The 26,945-nt window shown below is 40.1% G+C and overlaps 1 protein-coding gene across 1 annotated transcript in view; it reads left to right on the forward strand.

Moving 5' to 3' along the window:
• Positions 1–19,711, forward strand: part of LOC141134656 (pyroglutamylated RF-amide peptide receptor-like) — a 231,153-nt gene extending 211,442 nt beyond the window's left edge. Inside the window, exons 4-6 of the mRNA XM_073624101.1 lie at positions 313–548; positions 17,537–17,634; positions 18,670–19,711. Coding sequence (XP_073480202.1) covers positions 313–548; positions 17,537–17,634; positions 18,670–19,058 — 723 coding nt within the window. The 3' untranslated portion in view covers positions 19,059–19,711. The remainder of the gene's footprint in view (positions 1–312; positions 549–17,536; positions 17,635–18,669) is intronic.
• The last annotated feature ends 7,234 nt before the right edge of the window (positions 19,712–26,945 follow it).

Here is a 26,945-nt window from a genome sequence, read left to right on the forward strand (position 1 = left end):
ACGGCTGTGGTAATTACTAAGGCAGTGAAACTGATCAAAGCACCTGTGCAAAATAATGGAAAGCCTGAAAACATGACCTGGTGGGGGGACTTATGGACTGGAGTTGAGAAACATTGTTCTAGGACACTCATATCTGGTTGATTTCTTTGCTTTCCATATAGGTAAATGTTACTGGAAAAATAAATAAAATGTATATTAACTAAAAATATACTATATATACTGGATATTACTATTAACATTTCCAAGTGGAGTTTTTTAATATGTTTGATGTAATTTGAGTTAGCAATTGTAATATTTGATATTGTCTTCCAGGTGAAATATGACTTGCTGTATAACTTGTACCACGTGTGCTGCCTGGAGTCCTGGAGCAATGCTGTACTGCGCAGAGCCTATGCCATCTTTATCCTGGTGGCTCTGTTCCTGGTACCACTTGCTGCAATGCTGCTCCTGTACACCCGTATCGGGTATGAGCTGTGGATTAAAAAGCGCATTGGGGACTGTTCAGTGCTGAATACTTTGAGCCGTAATGAGATGGCAAAGATCACCAGGTATAATACTATATAACAGACTTGATTGTAAAATGAAGTTTCTATCAACTTATTAATCTTCTCATTTTTCTTTGAAGTATTTCAAAAGATTTAGCATATATACTGGTTTTCTAACTGCTTATGATAAAAATGTAATTATTTGAAAACCATCATATTAAAGGGAACTTTAACAATTAACATTGCTATAAAAAAAAATCTCAATATTCATTTCTTGAGTATAGTGCAATTTAGTTTTTGAAGGGAACCTCTGAAGACAGACATGTAGAAACTATCACTGCTGACCTGTTTTTAAAGGTGCAGGCAATGCTGGGACAAGGTCCTCTGATACCTGCTACCCTGGGCTGATGTGGATTGTGTTTGCATGTCCATGCATGGGGCTGGATCGAAAGGGAGCTCAGGTGAGTATTGGGGGGGGGGGGGGGGCGGAAAGGGGGGGGGGGGGGGCTGTACACAAAAGGTTTTTTACCTTCATGCATAGAATGAGAGCCTTAGAAACCACTTTAGGTGTTTTATTCATTGTACACACTGTAATGCACTGTGACCACTACATCTGCTATTGTGCAGTGATCAGTGAACAGATCTCATGCGCTTATCATAATTGGCTATTATGTTGATCACATAATTGGGAACCATGCTGATTGGTTTCTTGTCATTCGTATGGCACAAGCAGCAGTCAGTGACAGTACAGGCTCATAAATTAGGAGATTACATTCTCTCTGAACAGGGGATTATGCCAAATGCCGCGTACACACGATCGGACTTCTTGGAAAAAGATATGACAGCTTTTCCAACAGGATTCCGCTCAAGTTTGCCTTGCATACACACGGTCACGCAAAAGTTGCTGAACTTATGACCGTCAAGAACGGTGACGTACAAAACTACGACGAGCCGAGAAAATGAAGTTCAATGCTTCCTAGCATGCGTTGAATTGTTTCCGAGCATGCGTAGGAATTTTGCGCGTCGTAATTGCCACAGACGATCGTATTTTCGGATAGGAACTTTTGCCGACCAAAAATTGAGAGCATGCTCTCAATCTTTTGCTGGCTGGAATTCGGCCAGCAAAAGTCCGATGGAGCATACACACAGTCGCATTTTCTGATGAAAAACTCTCATCGGTCTTTTGCAGGCCGAAATTCCGATCGTGTGTACGCGGCATAAGGATGCTAATCTACAGTTTACAGTTGGGAAGGATTTTTGTTAAACAGTGTAATTTAGTCATAATAAGAAAAAAAGACACAGGTTTTCCTTAACATTATAATAACCCAAACTTACTCTTCAGTCTGAGGTAGATTATAACTAAATCTGAGATTTGTCACTTTTAGAAAAGCATAAAAATGTTAGTGTCCGATACAAAGAACAGTAAAATTATTTACAATGAAATATAGGTGTTGTTAAAAATGTGTGTATCCTTTATTGTAGTGCTAAAATACCAGCAACCAAATTTTAAAACTTGTACATTCAAATGTTGAAAAAAAAATATTTTAGGTGTACATAGGCCAAGGAGGTGCAGTTCCCCTTTGAATAGTTGAACATTCACAAACATAAAATGGTAGAATAAAGGAGTGCTTCCCAAACTCTAATTAGCAGTGCCCTAGCACCACCTCTATGTATTGTCACCACATTCCACACCCAAGTAAAGAGCTTATGTAAAACGGCCTTGCTGTTTTCCTGCACACTGTTGTAAAGCATTTTTGAAGATGCTGCGGTATTTGAGGAATATCCTTTCTTCAATTTCCTCTGCCTGGAATGAAACTAAAAGTGGTAATGATTTCATCACCTCTGGTTTCAGAGCCGCCATTTTCTGGCAGTTACGGCCTGGGAACCATCTAACCAATTAAATCTCTGCTCGGTTAGAAGCTTTGGAGGACAGGGGAGACATTGGGATCTATTAGACCCCCCATGACTCTACAAAGTATCACCTGCCCATTCTGTCACATGGGGGTTTGTTTACTCCTTGTGATAGCAACAAAGGTAAATAAATAAATAATTTTAACCACTTAAGGACAGAGCCTTTTTTGAGACTTGTTGTTTACAAGTTAAAATAATTTTTTTAAGCTTGAAAATTACTTAGAACCCCCAAACATTAAATATTTTTTTCAGACACCCTAGGGAATAAAATGGCGGTCATTGCAATACTTTATGTCACCCGATTTGCACAGCGGTCTTACAAGCGCAATTTTTAGAGAGTAAAGTTATCCCAATTTTTTCTATATTGTGAAAGATAATGTTACACCGAGTAAATTGATACCCAACATGTCATGCTTCAAAATTGCGCCTGCTCGTGGAATGGCAACAAACTTTGGCACTTAATTATCTTCATTGGTAACATTTAAAAATGTCTACAGGTTACCAGTTTTAAGTTACAGAGGAGATCTAGTGCTAGAATTATTGCTCTTGCTCTAATGATTGCGGCAATACCTCACATGTGTGGTTTGGACACCATTTTCGTATGCGTTCGTTTCTGCGCTCGAGCTTGGCGGGACAGGGCGCTTTAAAATTTTTATTTCTTTTTTCTTATTTATTTTACCTTTTTTTTTTTTTTTTTTTACACTGTCCTTTTAAAAAAACATTTGGGTCACTTTTATTCCTATTACAAGGAATGTAAATGGGCGGCACAGTGGTGTAGTGGGTAGCACTTTCACCTAGCAGTAAGAAGGGTCGCTGGTTCGAATCCCAACCACAACACTACCTGCCTGGAGTTTGCATGTTCTCCCTGTGCCTGCGTGGGTTTCCTCCGGGTACTCCGGTTTCCTCCCACACTCCAAAGACAGTGGGAATGTGAATGTGAGTTAGGGACCTTAGCTTGTAAGCTCCTTGAGGGTAGGGACTGATGTGAATGTACAATGTATATGTAAAGCACTGCGTAAATTGACAGCACTATATAAGTACCTAAAATAAATAAAACATCCCCTGTAATAGAAAAAAAAGCATGGCAGGACCTCTTAAATGTGAGATCTGGGGTTAAAAAGACCTCAGATCTCATATTTACACTAAAATGAAATAACTAAAAAATAAATGTCATAAAAAAATTTCCCCTTTAAGAGCATTGGGCGGAAGTAACGTTTGACGTCGCTTTCGCCCTCCAAAACCACTTATGTGAGGTATAACCGCAAACATCTGAGTGAGAGCAATAATTATACCAGCAGAGTTCACACTTAACTCTTGCCTGATGAGCTGTAAAGGCTTTTAAAGAGTCCTCTATGGAGATATTTGGGTATCAGTGTTTTAACACAACCCTATCTTTTATATTAAAAAAAAAAGGGGGTATTATATTTTATGTACAGTAAAATGTATTTTATTATATTTTTTCCTGAAAGCATACATTTGGTAAATAACTGTGCAAATACAATGAAACATAAAAAGTCGCATCTAATAACTTTTCATTCTACAAGGCCTCGGTCTTCAGAAAATATATAATGTTCTGGCATTCCATGTAATTTTTTGGCCCAAAATGCAGATATTTACTTGTGTGCAAAAAAAGGAAAAAATTGCTCTGGTACCGCAGTGGTTAAGATTAGTTAGATTTACCCTTTACTATCACTTTAAATACAAAAATACCTGTTGATCTTCTAGGAATGCAGCTCTTAACTGTTTTCAGTTCTCCCAGTTTTTTTTTGCTAAATCACTCAGTTATACACAATCGGATTTTCCGCAGACAAAACCTCGGACCTTAGTCCGAAGGGCGTTGGACTCCAAACTTGTCTTGCATTCAAACGGCACAGAAATGTACATAGTGATGTACTACATGTTTTTTCAGCTCTTTAGCGCCACCCTTGGGGCACCTTCTGCTAATTTCATGTTAGTAGAAGTTTGGTGAGTGTTGATTCTCGCATTTCATTTCACGCTTTTCATTTCACGCTTTTCAGTTCGTTTCTGAAGAGCCGTTCGTCAACCAGCCATGTTGCGGAATCGGAGGAGATAACGTGTTATTTAATATTAACCTTGGAGTTATTGCTTTGAACCAAGTCCAGTCCAGGAACAGGAGGAGGAGGATTTCTTGGACCAAAAATTGGTTGATTTATTAATCGTGAACAATTAGGTCATATGCCTTTGCTGCGGGAGCTCCAGGAGAATAATCCAGATGATTTTCGGAATTATCTCCGGACGACGGACCCCTGCTTTCACTAACTCTTGGGATTGGTGACCCCCTATATTAAGAAGCAGGACACATGCATGAGGCTTTTATTTTATTTCTTGGTTGAATAATGATTTGATTTAGTATATTTTCTATATTTTTGGATGCATAGAATGCACTTTTTGGTTAAGTTCTATTGGCAGATAGCATGTCCAATTTTATTTGCTTTCTTTTTTTAAAGCACAATAAAAAATTGTGGAGAATAATACTTGGCTATGTGTTAATGCTTCAAATGACAGTTTGGGAGTAGGCAGTTACATTTTAAAAAATACAATGTAAAATTAACAAGGGACCAACATAGTTGTATCTTTGATGTTAACCATTTCCAGACTGCCCACCGTCATTGTACGTCGGTATTTTGAAGAGGAATATCGTTGTTATGGCAGCAGCTAGCTACCATAACCCCGGTATCCTCTTCTTCAGCAGGCAGTCTGCTTTCAGATTAAAGTGCTCTCTGTGGTGGATTCACTGCAAGATCACTTTTATATGCGGCGGGAGAGGGCCCCCCTCCCGCCGTGCTCCGGGGCCCTCCGCCGCTTACCGGAGCCATCGGCAGCGGCAGAGGCAATCGGATGTTTTCCCTAGCCTGACATTGAGACGAGTGAGGGAAAAATGGCCCCCACCCGTCTCCATAACATTGCAGGGCAGAAGCGACGTCAAAACGTCACCTCTGCTCATAACTCTTAAAGGGACATTATTTTTTTTTAAATGACTACATTTTTATTTTATTTTTATTGCATTTTAGTGTAAATATGAGATCTGAGGTATTTTTGACATGCTTCTTTTCTATTACAAGGGATGTTTACATTGATTCACAATTTTTTTTTTTAAAACAGTGTAAAAATAAAAAATAAAAGGTAAACTAAATAATATTAATAAAAAAATTTTTTAAACGCGCCCCATCCTGACGAGCTCGCGTGCAGAAGTGAACGCATACATAAGTAGCTCCCGAATATGAAAACGATGTTCAAACCACACATGTGAGGTATCGCCATGATCGGTAGAGCGAGAGCAACCATTCTAGCCCTAGACCTCCTCTGTAACTCTAAACATGCAACCTGTAGAATTTTTTTAATGTTGCCTATGGAGATTTTTAAGGGTAAAAGTTGGTTGGGTATCAATTTACTCGGCGTAACATTATCTTACGCAATATAAAAAAAATTGGGCTAATTTTACTTATGTCTTATTTTTTAATTCAAAAAAGTCTATTTTTGCCAAAAAAAGTGCTCCTGCACAAATACGGTGTGACAGAAAGTATTGCAATGACTGCCATTTTATTCACTAGGGTGTTAGAAAAAAAAAAAAAGTATAATGTTTGGGGGTTCTAAGTAATTTTCTAGCAAAAAAAAATGTTTTTAACTTGTAAACAACAAATCTCAGAAAGAGGCTCGGTCCTTAAATTATGGGATAATGGTGTTGTGGTAACTTGCACCAAAGAAAAAAAAAAAAAAATAACAAGCATAATAATATTATTCTTGATATTACTAGGAAAAAAAAGCCTTTGAAAATTAATTTGCCATAATTCCATCAGTATCACCAGCAAAGCAGCTTCATTATTATTGCATTAAATAAAGAAGAAGAAAATGTGTGCTGCATTTCGAGATTTTATAATTTGCCGCATCACGAATGTTAATTCTCCATTATGAACGCTAGTTTACAAGACTGACCACTTCTGGCTCGTCCTTGCTTCCGAGCATGTGTGTTTGTACTTTGTACTTTTGTCCGACGGACTTGTGTACACACTCTCTGAAAATCCGACAACAGACATTTGTCAGCGGAAAATTTGAAAGCCTGTCATCCAACATTTGTCCACGGAAAATCCGACAACAATTGTCCGATGGAGCGTACAAACGGTCGGATTTTCCACCAACAGCCTGTCATCACACAATTCCTGTCGGAAAATCCTATCGTGTGTACGAGGCTTAACTCCAGAACCCAGATCTTAAAGGGGAATGTCACTCTCTCAATAAACCTTGGCTATTTTTAATCCTTATGCTGTTAGCATTAGTAAATAATTAAGAAAGTATATCATATTTACTTGCTTTAATTTTTGTTTACATTTCTCCAAATACCTCCTGGTTTACAGGCCTAGGCAAATGATGTCATACATTCCAGGAGTTTCAGGAGGGGGAGGGTTTTTCTCAGCTAAACACACAAATGCTACATGAATCATCTCCCCATACAGAAAATGGCCATGGCCAAAAATGCTAGAGGATGTTTTTAAGAGTGTATTCTTAGCAAAATAAAACATGGAGATATGAATGGATGAGTTTGCTTTGAATATTAAAAAGGAATTAAATAGCATTTTTTGCTTTTGGTACTCAAATGCAGTGTAGTTCTACTTTAACAACATAAGGACTAATCATTCTGTAGTCCAGGATTAGAGCTAGGAGGCAGTGGCGGCTGGTGTTTTTTTTTTTTTGGGGGGTGGCAAACAACTAACCCCCCTCCGAGCGGCACCTCCCCCCCCGCTGCCTGCCCATCAGTCCTGCACTGAGCCTATCTAGGCGGGTAGTGGGTGGCAAGCAGGGGCTCCATGTCCTTTCCTCCATTAGTGGCTTCCAGCATGCGGCTCCTCCCGTCCTCCTAGGCATCCAATAGGATCGCTTGTCCTTTCAGCCAATCGGGTGACGGGTCTCAAAACTTCCTTCCTGATTGGCCGGGAGGAGGATCAGTGGTTCAATAGCAAATATTAATTCGCTGTTGTAACACAACTGGGTAGGCTCCGTTTAAATACTCTGCGCCCAAGTCCAGCCTATTTTGAAGCCTCTGGCTCTAATCAGGTGCTTCAAAAAAAAAACACCCCCGGCATTGTAATTCATGCATCCAGCATCCTGCAAGAGGCCTGACGCATGGATAGGGGGAGGCAGTAATGGATGGGGGGGGTGGCACCTGTGCACCCTTAATGGATGGACCGGCCCTGCTAGGAGGGCTCTTTGAGATAACACAAGTGTACAGAAGACACAGGAAAGCTCTAAATTGCTGACAAGAGAGACAGTTTTTTTTGCCCTTGTCAAACAGATAGAATAACATGCTTTCAATGATATATTTAACAAATCGAAAGAGAGCAAACAGGAAAGATTCATTATTAGGGTTTACCAACACTTAGGCCTGGTTCACAACTATTCAATTTTTAGTACATTTTCAGTTTTGCAGACATGGTTTCCTATGGGTCACGTTCACATCTGTGCATTTCATGGAAAGGGCCAGGGACTTTTTTTCTGGTTTTTGGTTTCGTAGACTTCAATGGATCAAAAATGTGTATTGAAAACATAAAATGCACCTGGAATATGCAAACTGCAACCTGCATAGGTGTTAGTGGAAATGCCAAGAAAACCAATAATAAACCATCTTATGGATATTAAGCCATTTTACTCTGGAAGCACCTAAAGATGCATTGCATTTGAGTTCCCCTACCCTCTCTGCCACAGACAAAAAAATAACATACCTTCTCTGTGCATTCCACATACAATTCCCTTTCATTCCCACCACAACATTCTGACATATAAGATAGTCAGTGCCCAGTATGTATATTGAAATTCTGAGCCTCATGGAGCTTATAGGAACAAGCACACCCAGCTCCTTATTCATATTATCGTATATTAAAATTGTCAGGGCAAGCAGCACAACATACTGTAAAGTCCATGCATGTTGTATGTAATCTTACATTGCCACAGTTTCATTTTTTCTTGGTATGAGTACCACTGCCAGAACACAGTGCTGCATACTGTACATAGCCGATGCCACATAATGTTATTACAGCACTGACAGTGGCCGCGCATGTGTTAGGAAAGGAAATGGCTTATTTGGGCCAGCTTAGGCTAAACGGTCCAATCAAAGTGGAATCAAACCTGGAGTTAGGCTTTAATTCATCATTTATGTCTTAAAGTCCATCTAAAACGATAAGCTCTTTAAAAGCGACATTTATTTTAGATATTGTGTAATAGCTTATAAAATTTGGGTCTCTAAATGTTTCTATGTTTCAATTTTTATGTCTTTCTGATGCACTAAAACAGGTACCACTAAATGACTGACAAAGGTCTGGACCCATACAGAGTGGCCATTCTATCCAGACCGCCAGTCCTGGGTGCAGGTTTCCCCCTCCTCTGCAGTGATTGGTTGTTAGGACCACCAGCGCCCTAACAACTAATGACTTCACATTCGTGTTCCGCCCCAGCACCACAGGATCATGGAAATATTCTAGCTCCTTTCCTATGGCTGCTTGGTGCCAAAGGTATAGGGGCACTATGATATAAGGGGGCACTGGGGTGGGGACACCTGATGTAAGGAGGCACTGGGGTGGGGACGCCTGATGTAAGGAGGCACTGGGGTGGGGACGCCTGATGTAAGGAGGCACTGGGGTGGGGACGCCTGATGTAAGGAGGCACTGGGATGGGGACATCTGATGTAAGGAGGAATTGGGGTGGGGACACCTGATGTAAGGAGGCACTGGGATGTGGACATCTGATGTAAGGAGGCACTGGGGTGGGGACACCTGATGTAAGGAGGCACTGGGATGGGGACATCTGATGTAAGGAGGCGCTGGGGTGGGGACACCTGATGTAAGGAGGCACTGGGATGGGGACATCTGATGTAAGGAGGAGCTGGGGTGAGGACACCTGATGTAAGGAGGCACTGGGATGGGGACATCTGATGTAAGGAGGCGCTGGGGTGGGGACACCTGATGTAAGGAGGCACTGGGATGGGGACACCTGATGTAAGGAGGAGCTGGGGTGGGGGACACCTGATGTAAGGAGGCACTGGGATGGGGACATCTGATGTAAGGAGGAGCTGGGGTGGGGACACCTGATGTAAGGAGGCACTGGGATGGGGACATCTGATGTAAGGAGGCGCTGGGGTGGGGACACCTGATGTAAGGAGGGACTGGGATGGGGACACCTGATGTAAGGAGGAGCTGGGGTGGGGGACACCTGATGTAAGGAGGCACTGGGATAGGGACATCTGATGTAAGGAGGCACTGTGGTGGGGACACCTGATGTAAGGAGGCACTGGGATTGGGACACCTGATGTAAGGAGGCACTGGGGTGGGGACACCTGATGTAAGGAGGCACTGAGATGGGGACACCTGATGTAAGGAGGCACTGGGATGGGGACACCTGATGTAAGGAGGCACTGGGATGGGGACCTCTGATGTAAGGGAGCACTGTGATGGAGACGCCAGATGTAAAGGGGCAGTCTGATGCGTATCCATGATGTAAGGGGGCACACTAAAAATTGACAATAAATAGTTTTGATTCACTATGGAAGTTGTATGTTGCTTTTTTTTTGATAGGCACAGATGATTACACATATACTAGGATCTGAGTCATCCCAAAAACATTATATTTGTACCTCTGCTGGAAGAAAATTTTACTGACCAGACCTCCTTGATTTTTAATTCATTACCCCAAAGTATGCTTGTTCTTGTTACATCCTGTATAGCATCTCCAAAAAGAAATGAAAATAAAGCCCATGTGTTTTTATTTTGTATATGTTCTGGCCTGTGAATATTACCTTTTTCTAAGTGGACATTAATAAAAATCTAGATTAAATTGATTTTTTATCCGCCTTCATATACAGAATAAGTTTAAAATAACATATTAATATGTACAGAAACTGAAGTGTGACACAGTACATTATAAATCAATAGCTGTCCGTAATCTTCATGAGAGATAGTTGAAACCAAATTATTGCATACAGTACAGGCACTCATATTGTCTCATGTTCTTCATTTTTTTTAATTCAATGTAACAGAGACACACATTAACCATATGATCCATCATTGTGCTTTCACTTAGAACTCTGAGCATCCATAATCAAAAGAAATCAATTTAAAATCATAGGTTTTTGGCATGTCCACTGATACAGTAATTCCTTATTTTAAAGAAAATGTGCTATTAGAGATGTTATAGTCCCACGGGAAATACATGGTCCCCAGCTGGTATATAGTAAATCTAAATGCTAATCAGTAACTTTCCTGGAGATAAACTGATAGCAGATTTCATAACCAGAAAAAATGAAACTGTGGCAGTTTTAAATTACATACAACATGCATGGACTTTATTTTGTGTTTCTTGGTCTGCCAATTGTAATATGCTATAATATGAATAAGGAACTGGATGTGCGTGTTTCTATAGGCTCCATGGGGCTCAAAATGCCAATATACATACTCGGTACTGACTCCATCAGAAGTCACAATGTTGTGGTGAGAATGAAAATTATGTGCTGAATCTTCAGAGAACTGTTATTTTTTTTAAAACTTTCACATTCAGCTTTTTTACCCCACTGTGTCCTGTGCAGTGTCTGGAGGACTTGAGGAATAAGGAGCCATCCCGCTAAAGTTAGCAGACTATTATAGCCTGTACACAAAATCTGAAAATCGCACAACAGAACTTCCATTTTTTTATTTTTATTGGTTGCTAGTCTCATATTGAAAATGAAGAGTTTTTAATGTGACAAAAATTGTCGTATGACAGTATAAAAATTTGGAAGTGATGTAATGTGTTGTAGTGTATTTGTATTGTATTTTCGAACGACAACTGTACTGATTAACCTCTTGCTTACTGGGCACTCTCCTAACCCCTCTCCTGCCCAGACCAATTTTCAGCTTTCAGCGCTGTCGCACTTTGAATGACAATTGCGCGGTCATGCTACACTGTACTCAAATGAAATTTTTTATCATTTTTTTCACACAAATGGAGCTTTCTTTTGGTGATATTTAATCACCACTTGGGTTTTTATTTTTTGCTAAACAAACAAAAAAAGACAGAATTTTTTGAAAAAAAAAACATGTTTCATAGTTTGTTATAAAACTTTGCAAATGGGTAATTTTTCTCCTTCATTGATATTCGCTGATGAGGCAGCACTGATGGGCACTGAAGGGCTGCACTGATGGGCACTGATAAGATGGCACTGATGGGCCCTGATGGGTGGCACTGCTGAGTGCCACTGATAGATGTCACTGATGGGCACTGATAGGTGACACTGATGGGCACTGGTAGGTGGCACTGGTAGGTGGTATTGATAGGCAGCACTGGTGATGACGCACTGATTGGTGATTAACAGGCGACACTGTGGGCACTGATAGGTGACACTGTGAGCACTGATAGGTGACATTGAGGTCACTGATAGGTGACACTGTGGGCACTGATGGGTGGTACTGTGGGCACTGATGGGTGGTACTGTGGGCACTGGTAGGTGGCGCTGGTGGGCACTGGTAGGTGACACTGGTGACTCTCCACGATCGGGACTGATGTCCCTCTTGCAGCCGCCGGTGATTGACTTTTTTTTCCTCCTCATACTGCCAGTGTGAGAAGGAAAAATAGCCGATTACCAGCTCTGTTTACATCACATGATCAGCTGTCATTGGCTGACAGCTGATCACCTGGTAAGGGGTCGGGATCAACCCCTTACTCTGATCTGTAATCAGCCGAGTCTCATAGACCTGCTGATCACAGAGTGCGCTGTGCGTGCCCTCCAGGGGGTGCGCAGGCCGCTCAAGTACAGGAGGACGTCCATGCCCTCACGGCAAATTAAGTCTACGCTGCAGCCGTCTTTCGGCTATAGCGCGGACGGCAAGTGGTTAAACCAAAATCGTGCAACTTGGTATGGTACAAGAAAATTTTTGTGCTTGTCCCAGATAATATTGAATAACCTGTCATGATTGTCTCTCAAAAGCTGTGTACCAGCTATCAGATTATCGTGCGATTGATTCGAAAGCAGAATTTTTCATATGATTTTGGATTGTGTGTAGGGGCTATTGGGCAGATGGGATTTAATAACCATAATCATATCAAGGTGAATGATTTTAGCTTCATACCCTGCTGCTGTTGCATGTACCCACATTGGATACTTTCACGACTTATGGTGGGGAAAAAAGTTGACTGAGTACACAAGTACATTCACACAAAATCGCCACTGGCCATCAGTCAATAAGGAATGATACGGAGCTGATTTATTTAAAGCAAATAGACATCGCTTGTGTTAGTATGGCAATCTGTCAGGTTTTTTTTTTCGTTCAGCCCGTTGGGCTGAATTTAATGATGATCAGTGCACTTAAAGTGGTTCTAAAGGCAGAAGGATATTTTTACCTAAATGCATTCTCTGCATTAAGGTAAAAAACCTCCCCCCCAACCCCCCTTTTACTTACCTGAGCCTGATCGTGATTCAGCACAATGCATGAGAGCAGCGGAGCTGCTGTCTCTCTCTCTCCCTCTCCTGACTGGCTCAGACACAGCAGCAGGAGCCATTGGCTGCTGTCAATCACAGCTAGTGAGGAAGGACCAGGGAGTGGTGCCTAGCCACACTGTGTGCGTCAGTGGACATAGAGCGCGGCGCGGGAGTGAGCCTGCATGAGTACCCCATTATAGGTGTGCACACAGGGGCAGTGCTGATTCCCCCAGCTGTCCCCACAACCCCCCCCCCCAACTCACAGGGCTGCTGGCTTCAATTCTCTCCTCTCCCACTGGCTGCTGCTTTGAGGGGATGTTTCTGGATGGAGACTGGGGAAGGGGCCGGTGTCATATGTCATTTTACCAACCCCTTCATTTTCAGAATTAATACAGTAAGTGATTGGTACCAATCGTTCCTGTGTTCATTCATAACTGAAGCATAGTAAACTTTGTGAGACTGCAAAGAAAGGGACTGGGAAGTCTCTTTCCTCAGTCCCTTTCTCTGTCTCAAACATGACCCCTGATTTTTTACCAAAGCCCCTCGACTCCAAAAAAAATACATTTTCTGTGTGGTTTCCCCCACATAGAGGAGACCACACGGACATTTAATAATATATATATAACATAGGTAGACTGAAAGGGGTAGTAATCTCTAATAGAAATACCATAGCCCTTTTGTGGATGAGAAAAACATTTGCCTTTCATCATGCTAGAACATTGTATATATAGTATGAATATAGTTATATATATTATTAAATGTCCGTGTGGTCTCCTCTATGTGGGGGAAACTACACAGAAAATAAAGGATTGCATTGCGAGACATAAGTACTCCATCAGGGACAAACTAGAAAATCTGCCTTTATCGAGACATTTTGTAGATAAGGGCCATACAGTCTCCCAACTTAGATTCATGGTGATTGACAGGGTTTCAAGAAATAGATGGGGTGGTAATAGAGAATTAGAGCTGAAGAAGAAAGAAGTCCATTGGATACATCGGCTTGATACCCTTCAACCTAAGGGGTTAAATTCAGATTTTGATTTGTATTTTTTTCTTTAATGTTGTTTTTTTTTGGTTATTCTATATATATATATTTCTTTCTTTTTTCCTTGTTGTACGTTATGTTATTTTTTTGGTCATATATCAAGTGTGTAATTTTGATCGATTGCACTTCATCACATATGTGCATGTGTGTGCATCGTTAGGTACGCACATTCACATATGTATACACACATGTAGTATTCTTTTTATTATCAATAATATTATTATTGTTATTTTCTTTTTGTTATTTTTGCTATTCACGAGTTCGATCAATTGATATATTCTGTGAAGTGTGGAAAACGGTCAAACTTGTTTTTTTCGTTCCAGGATCCTTTTTGTATAATTGATTTTGAACTTTTACTACAATGTGTCTCACGTCCAGTGATTAATTGATTCCAGACAGGCTGGTTGATTATTTAATAGTATGCAGATGTATTTGCTATATATAAATTGTACGATGTATGTCTTCATTTATAGGCACCATGTTTTGAAGAAGGGCGTGTGTATTACATAGTATATACAGGGCATCTGTATTAGCCTGAAACTGTTATGATGATGGCCTTTATATTTTGGATGTTTTGATTACACTTTTCATTAAAACATTTTTGTGCAGCAATCCCTTTTTGTGGTTTCCTATAATATAAGCCTTTGGGAGGGCTTGATTGCTTGCACTTGTTATTTCGACCAATGTGCACCTCACCCTTCTGAACTTATGTATATATATATATATATATATATATATATATATATATATATATATACTGTAAATACACACGCGCATGTGTATTTGAGCTCTGGGGTGCGCACCCTAATACAATAGGCTGTACACACCTATGGCTTGCTATGAGGGAACTCTGGGGACCTGAGAAGTGGAGGATTGGGGGCGTGTAAAACCATTGCAACATTGTATACTTACTGTGTTTGTTAATTTTTTTTTTTAAGTACAATCCTTTCTTTTATATAAGAGGGAATCATTTTATTCAGACCACTTCACATTTTAACTTTGCTTAATTACTTGAAGCCCGCGTTATAGCCGAAAGACGGCTACATCGTGGGCTTAAATTGCCGGGAGGGCGTACATGGATGTCCTCCTGTGCTCGCGCTGAGTAGCGCGCCCTGTGATCACTAAGTCCTTGGGGCCTGGGTACCACATGATCATCTGTCAGCCAATGACAGCTGATCACGTGATGTAAACAGAAGCCGGTAATCGGCTTTGTTTTTGTTTTTTTGTTTTTTGTTGAGGAGAAAAAACAAGCGATTACCGGCTCATGTAAAAGGGACATTGCTGCTAAGCAGTGCTCTCCAGTGCCACCTACCAGTGCCCACCAGTGCCACCTTCCAGTGCCCATCAGTACTGCTAAGCAGTGCCCACTAGTGCCACCTACCAGTGTCCACCAGTGCCATCTATCAGTGCCCATCAGTGCTGCCAATCAGTTTCCATCAGTGCTTTATCATCAGTGCCACCTATCAGTGCCATCTATCAGTGCCACCTATCAGTGCCACCTATCAGTGCCACCTATCAGTTCCCATCAGTGCCCTTTAGTGCCAACTATCAGTGCCACCTATCAGTGCCCATCAACGTCAGCTATCAGTGCAGCCTCATCAGTGCCCACCAGTGCTGCCTCATCAGTGCCACCTATCAGTGCAGCCTATTAGTTCCTATCAGTGCAGCCTACCATTGCCCATCAGTGCAGCTTCATCAGCGCACATCAATGAAGGAGAAAAATTACCTGTTTGCAAAATGTTATAACAAACTATAAAAACATTTTTTTTTTTCTAAATTTTCTGCCTTTTTTTGTTTGTTTACCTAAAAAACCCAGTATTGTAGTAATTAAATGCTACCAAAAGAAAGCTTTATGTGTGTGACGCAAAGAAAAAAAAAATTCCTATGGGTACAGTGTAGCATGCCCGTGCAATTGTCATTCAAAGTGCGACAGCGCTGAAAGCTGAAAATTGGCCTGGGCAGGAAGGGGGTATAAGTGCCCAGTAAGCAAGTGGTTAAGTGATACATAAAAACGCAAGGATTCAGTTTAAGAATGATAAAAGTGGGGAAAATGTTATGGTCACTTAATCCTTCCAGGTCACCTTTTCAGGGAAATTCTTTTCCACAAACCCTTTTCTGGACACACAACTTTCAGGCTGGGTTTACACTGCAGTACGGAGCCGCTCACAGCAGGGGTCTGGTACGAATTTTTGGCTGAATTCAGATCTAAAATGGACCAGAAGACACACAGGACTCCTGTGCAATTCGATCCGCAGCCGTCCCAGAGATGTATGAACCAGCTCTACATAGCGGTCACAATCTCCTGACATGCAAATATGATGTGGGGAAACCTGCATACAATTCGCAATAGTGTGAACTCAGCCTCAAGCTTACAGTAACAGAATTTGCAGTATTTTTGGGGGATAAAAAAAGAAATTTCACCACATTTTTTTTTTATTTCAGCCCTGTTTAGAAAAAGTCCATGCTATTTGTTTTATGCTGTATTTCACTGCTTTTAATTAGGAGAGAATCTTATTTCCAAATGGATTTTACCTGCATATAAATAAGTGAGTGAATTTTTTACTCATTTGCACATCTAAAATGTTTTGCTACCCTTGATCATGATCATACATTTTTCATTATTTTTAGTAGATTAACTGTCCCTAGAACACCGTGTCTACAAATTCCAAAAACAAACACAAGCAAATTCACTGTTCCCAGGAAATTGCTGAAAAAATTGCCTTTTTGAAAATATTCCCTATTGCCAGCAATATTGTCTCCTAGATCATGCTGTGCTTTGAAACATTGGCTACTGGCTGGTCATTCAACTCAATGCACAGAAGGTAATTTGTGTTTGAGCAGTGCATTTTAATAGTGGCCAGAAACAGCTAGAGCACAGCAAATGAATGCACAAACATGGCAAAGTTATGCTGCTACAAACATAGATAATCTACAGTAAATGTAAGATCACATTTTTTAAAAGGTATAAGTGACAAGTACAATTGTACATTGCTAGGTAAAAGGACATTTATCTTGTAATGTTCCAGCTCCAGCTATCTGACTCTATCTGAAAAATGAGTGGAGCAGGGGCAGCAGCAAAGCAATTATTACCCTCAAAATGTAGCTGTCACTATAATTAATGCGGGAAACTGTATGGATTCTTAAATAAAGCTGCCATCTTCCTGAAACTATAGCCATACATTGGAGGTTCATCAATGTATCTTCTTTTAATTTTTCTTAGTAAAGAGCCAATAAGGTAAGTTGGTCCCCTTATAGAGAAAATTACCTACCTATATATGAACAATTTCATGCCATTAATTTCTTTTTTTTGTTTACAAACGTTTTTTTATCTAGAGTAAAATTGTGGTACAAAGAGAAATTGCAAAAATAATGGAAAAGGGTCTTACAATATCATAAATTGTATATAACTGACATATAAAAAAAATATATGTACAATCTTATTATGGTTTTGGTACAAATACATTTGTATAACCTAAATATAGAAAGGTGTATTAAACATACAATTCCATTCTTCCTTTTTTTTTTTTTTTTTTTTTTGATAGACGTTACAGAATTTAATCAACACAGTTAGTCCTTTTTGTAAGATGGTGATATATGAATTTACTGATTGATGAAACATGTTGTGTGCTTCTTTATTAGGAAGAAAAAACGTGCTGTAATGATGATGGTCATTGTAGTCCTTTTCTTCACAGCCTGCTGGGCACCCTTCCATGTGGTCCACATATTATTTGAATACAGTAAGTTGTGTGCATGGACAGCACATTAAGCGTAGGAGGAAGGGTATAGAGTTAAGCAGTATGTGTGGATTTGGTCATTCCGTGAAATAGAATAATGTTATATTACAGTATGTAAATAATAAACCCAAAAGGAATTTCAGTGAATTACCTGCCCCTTGACTAGACTAGATAAAAATATGGATCTAGTCACAGATAGAAGCAGGGCTGCTGTTAAGAATCACAGGGCCCCGTACAGCCTACCTGACAGGTCACCCCCCCCCCCCCTCAAACATTTCAGAACAGTATTTTCACAAAAAATACACTAAAATCTTTGCTAGTGGACACAAACATATCATAAGTTACAAAATTTCTATAAGGTAATTTGACAGAACACCTTTGAGGTTTGAATTTCTCTATATAAGCTGAGTTTACTGTTAAAAATAAGTGTTAAATGCAAGACTCCGGTAGGTGTAACAAGATGTCCGCTTGCCGCCTTCTCACGCTATCCTTACTCTGGATGAGTGCAGGGTGTAGATGGGGGCAACGGAAAGTCACTTCCGTTACAAAATCTGACGGGTCGCCTAATCTGAAGAAACACCTGCCCACCTGCCCCAGGATTTATAATTATGGCCTCCAATTTCTATGATACACACACCTCTGTTGGTTCAAACTTCCTGGTTGATCATCGTTGATTTCTGTCTCTTCCTGTTCACTGGACTGAAGTAATGATGCATATTCACTGTCTAATTAGGAGGCTGGAAGCAGACAGGTGACAAAGGAAGCTGAATTGCTCAACCAGGAAGATGACTTGCTTAATTAGGAACTACATGTGACAACTAACTGGCTGTGCCAGGTTCCAGCTTATCTCTGTTTATTTAGAATAGAACAAAATAAAATATATGACATTTTCCACCTCTTGCAATTATTGCTTCAATGCGCAGTGTTGATGGGTTGTGAATAATTTCACTTCTAGTACATCCATATTAGTATTAGAGAATGTTTTATTAAATAAATAATGACCTCTGTCCTATTTTTCACCTTACTTACTGTCTACAGATGACTTGGAAGAGGAATACGATGATGTCACAGTAAAAATGATTGTGGCCATTGTACAAGCTGTTGGGTTTTTCAACTCATTCAACAACCCAGTGGTTTACACTTTCATGAATGAAAACTTTAAGAAAAGCCTTGTGGCTGTGCTGTTCTGTCACTTTAGAGTTCAAGAACAAGCTGACAAACGGGACTCTAATAATCTGGAGAAGCCCAAGGTTGGGACATCCAACTTTCCTCATAGGAGAGAGGGACGGAGCCCTCACAGTCAACTCAGTGCAGAGAACTTGGAGCTCCGTCTATGTGAGCAATTTCCAGCTGCCAAACTGGAGTCTGTCACCTACCCTCTTGTGAACTCTCACAAAGACCTCCTACCCAACGGACAGTCTGCATAATCACTGCTGAACCAGGGATGGGCTTTCAGTCAAAGGAAGCTTTTTACCATTACAAAAAAATAATAGGAAATAAGAACCGTGACATTTACAAAACATTTTTTCACTTTATACATAAAGGGCATATTTCTTTCCTAATTGCCCCAACCAGAACATGCAATTTCAGGTAATATTTCTGCTAATTAAAGGCTGCAAGTCAAATAAGTTAACTGACTAGATAAGTCTGGAAACAGGAGACAACCCCTCATGCACTACTTAGTCCTCAGATCCTTTTGGTAGTCATATGGCTCCAGAGCATGCATTCTGAAGTTCTGCAGATCAAGCTCTCAGGGAAAAAAAGAAGAATGATTTGACAAATTAGCTGTATATATTGTGAATAGTTCAGTCAGGAGTTATATGTGTGTGTTTTTTTTTTATCTAGTTTCAACCAATTTATTGCCTTTCTTGTTCTCTAGAGACCTAATAAAATTGGTAAAAAAAAAAACATTATTTTATTATCCTATGAGAACATTTTATTTGTATGGTACTCTAGTGGTTACCAAATGTGTCATAAGTATAGAAACAAATAACTACTATTCCAATCCACACAGACACAATCAGGAACTAAATTGCTTAAAAAACCTTTTGTTGTGTTGACCCCTCCTGCAATCAATGTATACCAAGAGAATGGAAGAAACTCTTAGCACATACAGTACCAATATCATCTTTATACACTATTTTCTATACTAGAAAAGAGAACACTAAGTGCAACATATGTAAACTGACTTTTTTGTTGTATAAAAATGTATTAAGTTTCCAAGTTTTACAATAGAAAAAGGCATTAAATGTAATCAATAGTACAGGAAAATGGCACTAAAAATTGGACAAGAAAGGCACACTGTATCAATGGTTGCAAGGACACAATGGCCCATATCAGTGAGGTTAGAGGTAAAACAGTACCCAACAGTATGCATTAGAATCTTGGTTGAGAAGGTCAGTACGATACCCCAAGTGATAAGGGTTGCTCTTTGCTGGCAATTGACAAAAACACAATGTGCCAAGAAAGCAGGAAAAAGTACAAAGAAAAAAGAAAAAAATATAAGGGGGGGGGGGAAATAAGGGTTGAGAGTAAGAAACGTTACAGGGTAGACTTGCCTGGGAGAAAGCAAGAAAGAGGGGAAAAGGAGGGGTGGACTGGATGGGTCTCTCCCACTGGGTTCAGTCAGAACATTGCACCATTGAGTTGCTAAACAGGTTCAAATTTAGAGCAAGGTCACCTGGGTATTATAGACGATCCAAGGATCCCAAACTTTGAGAAAGTTGGTGTGGGTGTCCTCTAGAAGGTGGAGGTGAGCTTCTCATGTACCATTGTGCTCATAAGCCTCTGTCACACTTCATAAAAAATTAGAGACTTTTTTCTAGTCAGGGTTTGTTGGGCAGCTAGGAACACGAACACCACCAGCTTCCTTTGGTTCCTAGTCAATGATGGGATTGGTTCATGCATAGTTACATAGTTACATAATAGGTGAGGTTGAAAAAAGACACAAGTCGATCAAGTCCAACCTATGTGTGTGATTATGTGTCAGTGTTACGTTGTATATACCTGTATGTTGCGGTCATTCAGGTGCTTATCTAATAGTTCTTGAAGCTATCGATGCTCCCCGCTCAGACCACCGCCTGTGGAAGGGAATTCCACATCCTTGCCGCTGTTACAGTAAAGAACCCTCTACGTAGTTTAAGGTTAAACCTCTTTTCTTCTAATTTTAATGAGGTGCCACGAGTCTTCTTAAACTCTCTTCGAAAAAGCGCATCACAGGATTTTCAGGTTAAAGTGATTTTTAAGGACTGATCTGTTCATGTTATAGACCTGCATTCAAAACCTAATTGCCTTGGGGCAGGAACACCAAATATGAAATAAAGCGCCTGGTTCCCTATAGCAGCGGAAGCACATACGGATACTGATGGGTATATTTAGAAATGTGGTCCAGGGTCATGTACCATCGAGAAAGTAGCTTGAAGGCATTATACTGAGCAAAGATATTCCAGGAAGATTTCAAAGAGGCTAGCCAAATCTTAGTCCATGTAGGATGGTCAGGGGTCTTGGCTAGATCAACCGCTCACTTCAGAGTATAAGAGGAAAGACCAGTGCTCATTGAGTTGATCAGAGAGGCTTAGAGATTGGAAACAAGGCCTTTCGAGTGGGGATCCTTACCACAATGATTTTCAAAAGGGAGTTAATTGTTTGGGTGGTCCCTCATGGCAACGAAGCAGGCTACGGATATATTGCCGTTTGCCGGCAGTGGCCAGTGTTCCTCTAAGTATTGGAAAGATTTAACCCGTCCAGAGCAAGAACTTAGTAGACATATCTGAGCCCTCTCCTGAGCCACCATCCGAAGGCCAACTGGTTGTCATATGCAGGGTGGAACTGCAAAGCGTTTAGGACACCTGAAAGAGGTAGATGAGAGCAGATCAGTCTGCAGGAATATATCACAGTCCCATACATGTAAGGAATGCAGCAGACTTGGGCCATGAATTCTGGGTCTTCAGGTGGGAGGGGTCCAGAGAAGATTATAGACCGGAAAAGGGGAGTATTCTGCTACTGGAAAATTAACCCAGATTGGCCTTTTAGAAGTAGCATGAAGAGAAACCGTGGGAGCGATCTGAGCCACATTATAGTAGTGTTTCAAATGTGGTACTGCAAAGCCGCCTTGTAGTCTATGATGGTAAAGGACTGGGGCTGACAGCCGCAGTCTGTGGCCTTGCCAAATAAAACCCAGTATTTGTGCTACTCAATACATAAGATGTAAACTGACTTTTTTTTTAAATCATAGGAAGTTTTTACAGGTGTAATATTCTGCAAATGAAGAGATGTTTCAGATACATAATATACTCATAGGATTGGTTCATAACATTCACTTAGGAAAAGACCTAAAGATGTAACTTTCAGCCACACTGCATCCAAGGTCATTGTAGTTGATGTACAGTACATGTAGGAAGAGTGGGGAACAATGTTTTTTTTTTTAACAAACGTGAACTTGTATTTTATATAGTCAAATATAATAGTATGGCTAGAGATATGTATCAGTGGGATAAAAGTGACTCTAGGGGGGTGCGCGCGCGCCGCCGAAGACCCGATCATGTGCTGATTGGACAGAGGGGAGCCAATCAGTGGGTCCACCGGGCCACCCGCAATCGTTCCCGAGAGAGGCAGAACAGCGGCCTTCCTATGTAAACAAGGCAGATTGCCGTTCTGACAGGGGAGAAGATGGAGATCTTGTTTTTATGCTAAGCAGGAACATGGATCTCTTCCCCCAGTCAGAGCAACCACCCACAGTTAGCAAGCACTTCCAGGGAACACATTTAACCCTTTGATTGCCCCTAATGTCAACCCCTTCCCTGCCAGTGTCATTTGTACAATAACAGTGCATATTTTTTAGCACTGATCACTGTATTGGTGTTACTGGTCCCCAAAAAAGTGCCAGTTAGGTGTCCGATTTGTCCGCGACAATGTCGCAGTCCACTATAAGTCGCTGGTCACTGCCACTACTAGTAAAAAATAAATAAATAAATAAAAATTCCATAAAAATATCACATCGTTTGTAGACGCTATAACTTTTGCACAAACTAATCAATATATACTTATTATGCTTTTTTTTTTACCAAAAAATAGATTTTTTTACATTTTTTTTGGATGTGTTTTATAGCAAAAAGTAAATTGTTATAGCGCAAAATATAAAAACCACAGAGGTGATCAAATACCACCAAAAGAAATCTCTATTTGTGTGAAAAGAATGGAAATTTATTTTATTTGGGTACAGTGTCGGACGACCGCGCAATTGTCAGTTAAAGTACCACAGTGTCGTATCGCAGAAAATAACCTGATCATTAAGGGGGTAAAACCTTCCAGGGCTGAAGTGGCTAAAGGCTTTTTTTATTTTTTATTACTGCTCAGTGTTGATGGGTTGCGATTGTTGAGATCCAACACATTCCATTTCCCTTTAGGCCAAAGTGTGCCTTTGCCACCAGGGAGTAGTATATAGTTTTTTCAGCTTGCATCAATTTTTTATCTGGCTTTCAAACATACTTGCATCAATACACTAACCGAGTTTACTTTGGTGACCTAATAAGTTGACCATGAATATATAAAATGCAAATACCCCATGTGAAGTAGCAACTTTGATAATTTTTTTGCATGACTTGAACCTGATCTGCACTGCACTAAGTGTACTTAGCTCCACATTCACTAGCCTATAATGTACAGAGGACAGACATGGCAACAATAAAACCTGAAGATAATTCTTAGTTCAAGTGAAACACTGCTTGAAAGACCACTTCATGAATGTGCGTAAGGCTACCTTACAAATGTGGTGCTAAATATAGAATATAGATATATGAATATGTGTTGTGCATATTGTCCCTGTTATCATTTAAAGTCATTGAGTTGGTAAAGCCCTGTCATTGGAGTTAATTAAAGCAGGAATTACATTGCATCTCCACTTGATACAGACTTTTGCATTGTTGTTGATAATGACTGCTATCAGGGACTCTGGCAAGCAGATCTATTTCCACATTTTATATAATTGTATCTGACCAAGCTACAGTTCTCATAATCCAGAGCTACCCATATGCCCTCATGGTTTCTCCATTTTCAATGTTTTATGGACAGATACTGTATAAGGAATTGTAACATTAACATACTCTGAATATGTTGGGTAATACAAAGATCTTCTAAGGGTCTGATAACTGACATCCAACCAATATTATTATGCTAAGATCTACCTATCATTTCTCCAAAGACTGGGCAACCAGGTTTTAAATAACAAACAGGTGTAGTACATGTGCTGTAAATGGTTTGATTCCTCTCTACAAAAAAGAACAATCAGTAACTGGACCTGTGAAAATGACCGCTTTGTTTATTTGGTCAGTTGTTATCACTTACTAGTATAACCCAACTCCAGTCAAAATATTTGAAGAGCTAGAATATCTACCAGTCTTTTATTGTTCTCAGTGTCCCTGTTGAGAAGACGTTTCCTCCATCATTGGAACAGGATGTAAGGAGTAGGGCTGCAACTAATGATTATTTTCATAATCAATTAGTTGGCCGATTATTGTTTTGATTAATCAGATAAGAGCCTTAAAAAAGTGTGGTGTATAACTTAGTTAATAAGTAAAGTTTGAAAAAAAGGCAATTTATCTTTAAATGTTTATATGCAGTGGTAAAAATAAATAACCAACTATATGGTTAGCGAGCAAAATCTCTAATCCACTCTGAGAATAACAGACAGAAGAGATATACTGTATATACGATTAGAGGATGAATCTGGTAAATATCATCAGACTCAAAGATCAAATTTTTTATTTAATAAAAAATAATAATTAAAGACTGTTTTGCTGATTTTCAGACAGAACTGTAATATATTATGTATGACAGACTCCCTTGTCATATGCAGGTGGTCGTTTTGCGTTGAAAAAAGTCCTTGACCTTTTCCAAATACAAAGCGGCTCAAAAAAAACCATAGATGTAATCGGGTTCCATTGGAAACCAGGTTGGATTAACTATAGTGCGTTTCTGCAAAAAGCACGAAAAAACGCATAGGAGTGAACCAGGCCTACGACGTTTTGTAGCAGCAGTATGCTTTTTTTGTATCGCCTGTCATAATGGGGTTAAAAACCTAAAATTAGCCCTTTATAGTACAAAAAGAGCAGATAATCGCTACTATAAGGGGTTCATTTATACTGTGAAATACTGAAAGTAATAATATATCCTACTTATATCATAATATTAATAAATACATCCAGAAGTAGGATATATGGGCATTTTAACTAGGAGTCAGACATGAAGCTATATGAAGGGTGGAAGGGAGATATAAATCTTTTATATTAAAGTAGTACTAAAAGCTCAGACTTTTTTTTCATGGATATAATCATTTTAAATATAATGCACAATACTGGTAAAAGTTTACTTTAAATGTAATTGTAATGCCTTCTATTATCTCCAGTCTCCACCTTCTCTGGGTTCAGATGCTGATCTTCCCTGCACAGAGTCTTAGGGGCTCTTTCACACGGACGATCCGTATGTCCGTTTTTCATTCTTGCGTTTTCGGATGAAAAAATGGACATACATGTATCCCTATGGAGCGTCGGATGTCAGCGGTGACATGTCCGCTCCGATCCGAAAAAGTGTAACGGAGAAAAACCCTACTTTTCCATCCGTTTTCGGATCGGATCAGGTGACGACGGACTCTACGGTCCGTCATCATCCGATCCCCCATCGGCGGAGCGATCCCCACTGAGCAAGCGGGTGTTCACGGGGCGGATCATCACTGATCCGCCCCGTGTGAAAGAGACCTTAAAGTGATTTTAAAAAAAAAAACAACAAACATGTTATACGTACTTTTTCTGTACAATAGTTTTGCACAGAGCGGCCCTGATTCTCCACTTCTGGGGTCCCCCACTGGGGCTTTTGGCTCCTCCTGCCTTCAGAGTGCCTCTATAGCAAGCTGCAAATTATAGTATAGCGTGCCCCTATAGCAAGGTAAAAAAAAAATTCTGCCTTTAGAACCACTCACTTCTTGCCCAGGACTACATGTCCCATGAGGCATTGCTCCTCACACATTCACAAGTTCTCAGGCATTTACTGACATGTATGGACGGTGTACTGAGCTGTATGTGTGCTGCACTGTGTCTTCTGACATGTATGTATGGTGTACTGAGCTTTATGTGTGCTTCACTGTATTTCCTGATATGTAAACAAATAATGCATTCTGTATGCAGGCCAACTAATCGACCAACCAACTAATCGATTATGAAAATAGTTGACAACTATTTTCATAATTGATTCGTTGTCGATTAATTGATTCGTTGTTTCAGCCCTAGTAAGGAGCAATCTTTCCAAATGGAGACACAAACAGCAATAAAATTACTGGTACCTTTTTTAGTATAGTGTAGATCAGGGGTGCTCAACCTTTCGAAGAGCAAGGGTCACTTAAGTGATTTGGTAACCCGTCACGGGCCACAATGAAATAAAATGGTTCAGAATTTTGAATTTATTATTTTGACTAGCATAATAAAAATTTTAAACATATAACAAATGTGTCACACTTTAACACACAAAACGTGATAAAACAAATATCATCAAAACAATTTATGATAAATGACACAAAGTTTATTGTGAATGAAACAATAAATAATAAATAACACAAAGTCTCTTGTGAAGTAAATCCAATAAGCTTCCAAAAAAAGGGCTTCCTCCACCGTGATCCGCTAGAGAGATCCAAATCTGCTTAACAGATGTTAATGACTCTCAAGAGTCTTATCTCCATCAAGGAATAATTTCCATACTGGTCATCTCATCATTACTCTGGAAAATGAATCCCTGGAAAGCCACCCTCTCGTAGCCAGATGACTCCTCAGTACCATCAGCCACAAAAGGTCAGTGCGTGCAGGTAAGTACCCAAAGCAAGAGAATCATATGCTCCACATAGTGTGAAACCTTACAGAAGAACTTTATTAAAAAGTCAGGGACTGCTTAGCAACCAGCAATCAAGCAGTTGAATAAACAAAAGTTAGGGTTTTTGGGAAATGTCACCAACATGATAATCAGTTTAGCTGAAATCACTGCACTAATCCCTATTAGTGATGAAGCAAAGATAGGATCTCTCCTACCTAAAAAAAATTTTCTCTGAATACCAACGCAAAGTTTTTCTTTGTTTAAAACTGACCTGCAGTTTAACACCACAGGTCAAAGGCAGGCTACCTGCAGGCTGCCTAGTGGCTTCTACCATCCTCCATTCTCCCAGCATTATTTGCCGAGGACCCCTTTGGTGTCATAGGGGATCTCTCCACCAACCCTGACCTACCTGGCTTTGCTTTGCCTGCACTTTCTCACTTCCTGCACTGTTCTCCTCTTTG

The sequence above is a fragment of the Aquarana catesbeiana genome, linkage group LG03 (genome assembly GCF_042186555.1).
Source record: "Aquarana catesbeiana isolate 2022-GZ linkage group LG03, ASM4218655v1, whole genome shotgun sequence".
In the NCBI taxonomy this organism is placed as follows: domain Eukaryota; kingdom Metazoa; phylum Chordata; class Amphibia; order Anura; family Ranidae; genus Aquarana; species Aquarana catesbeiana.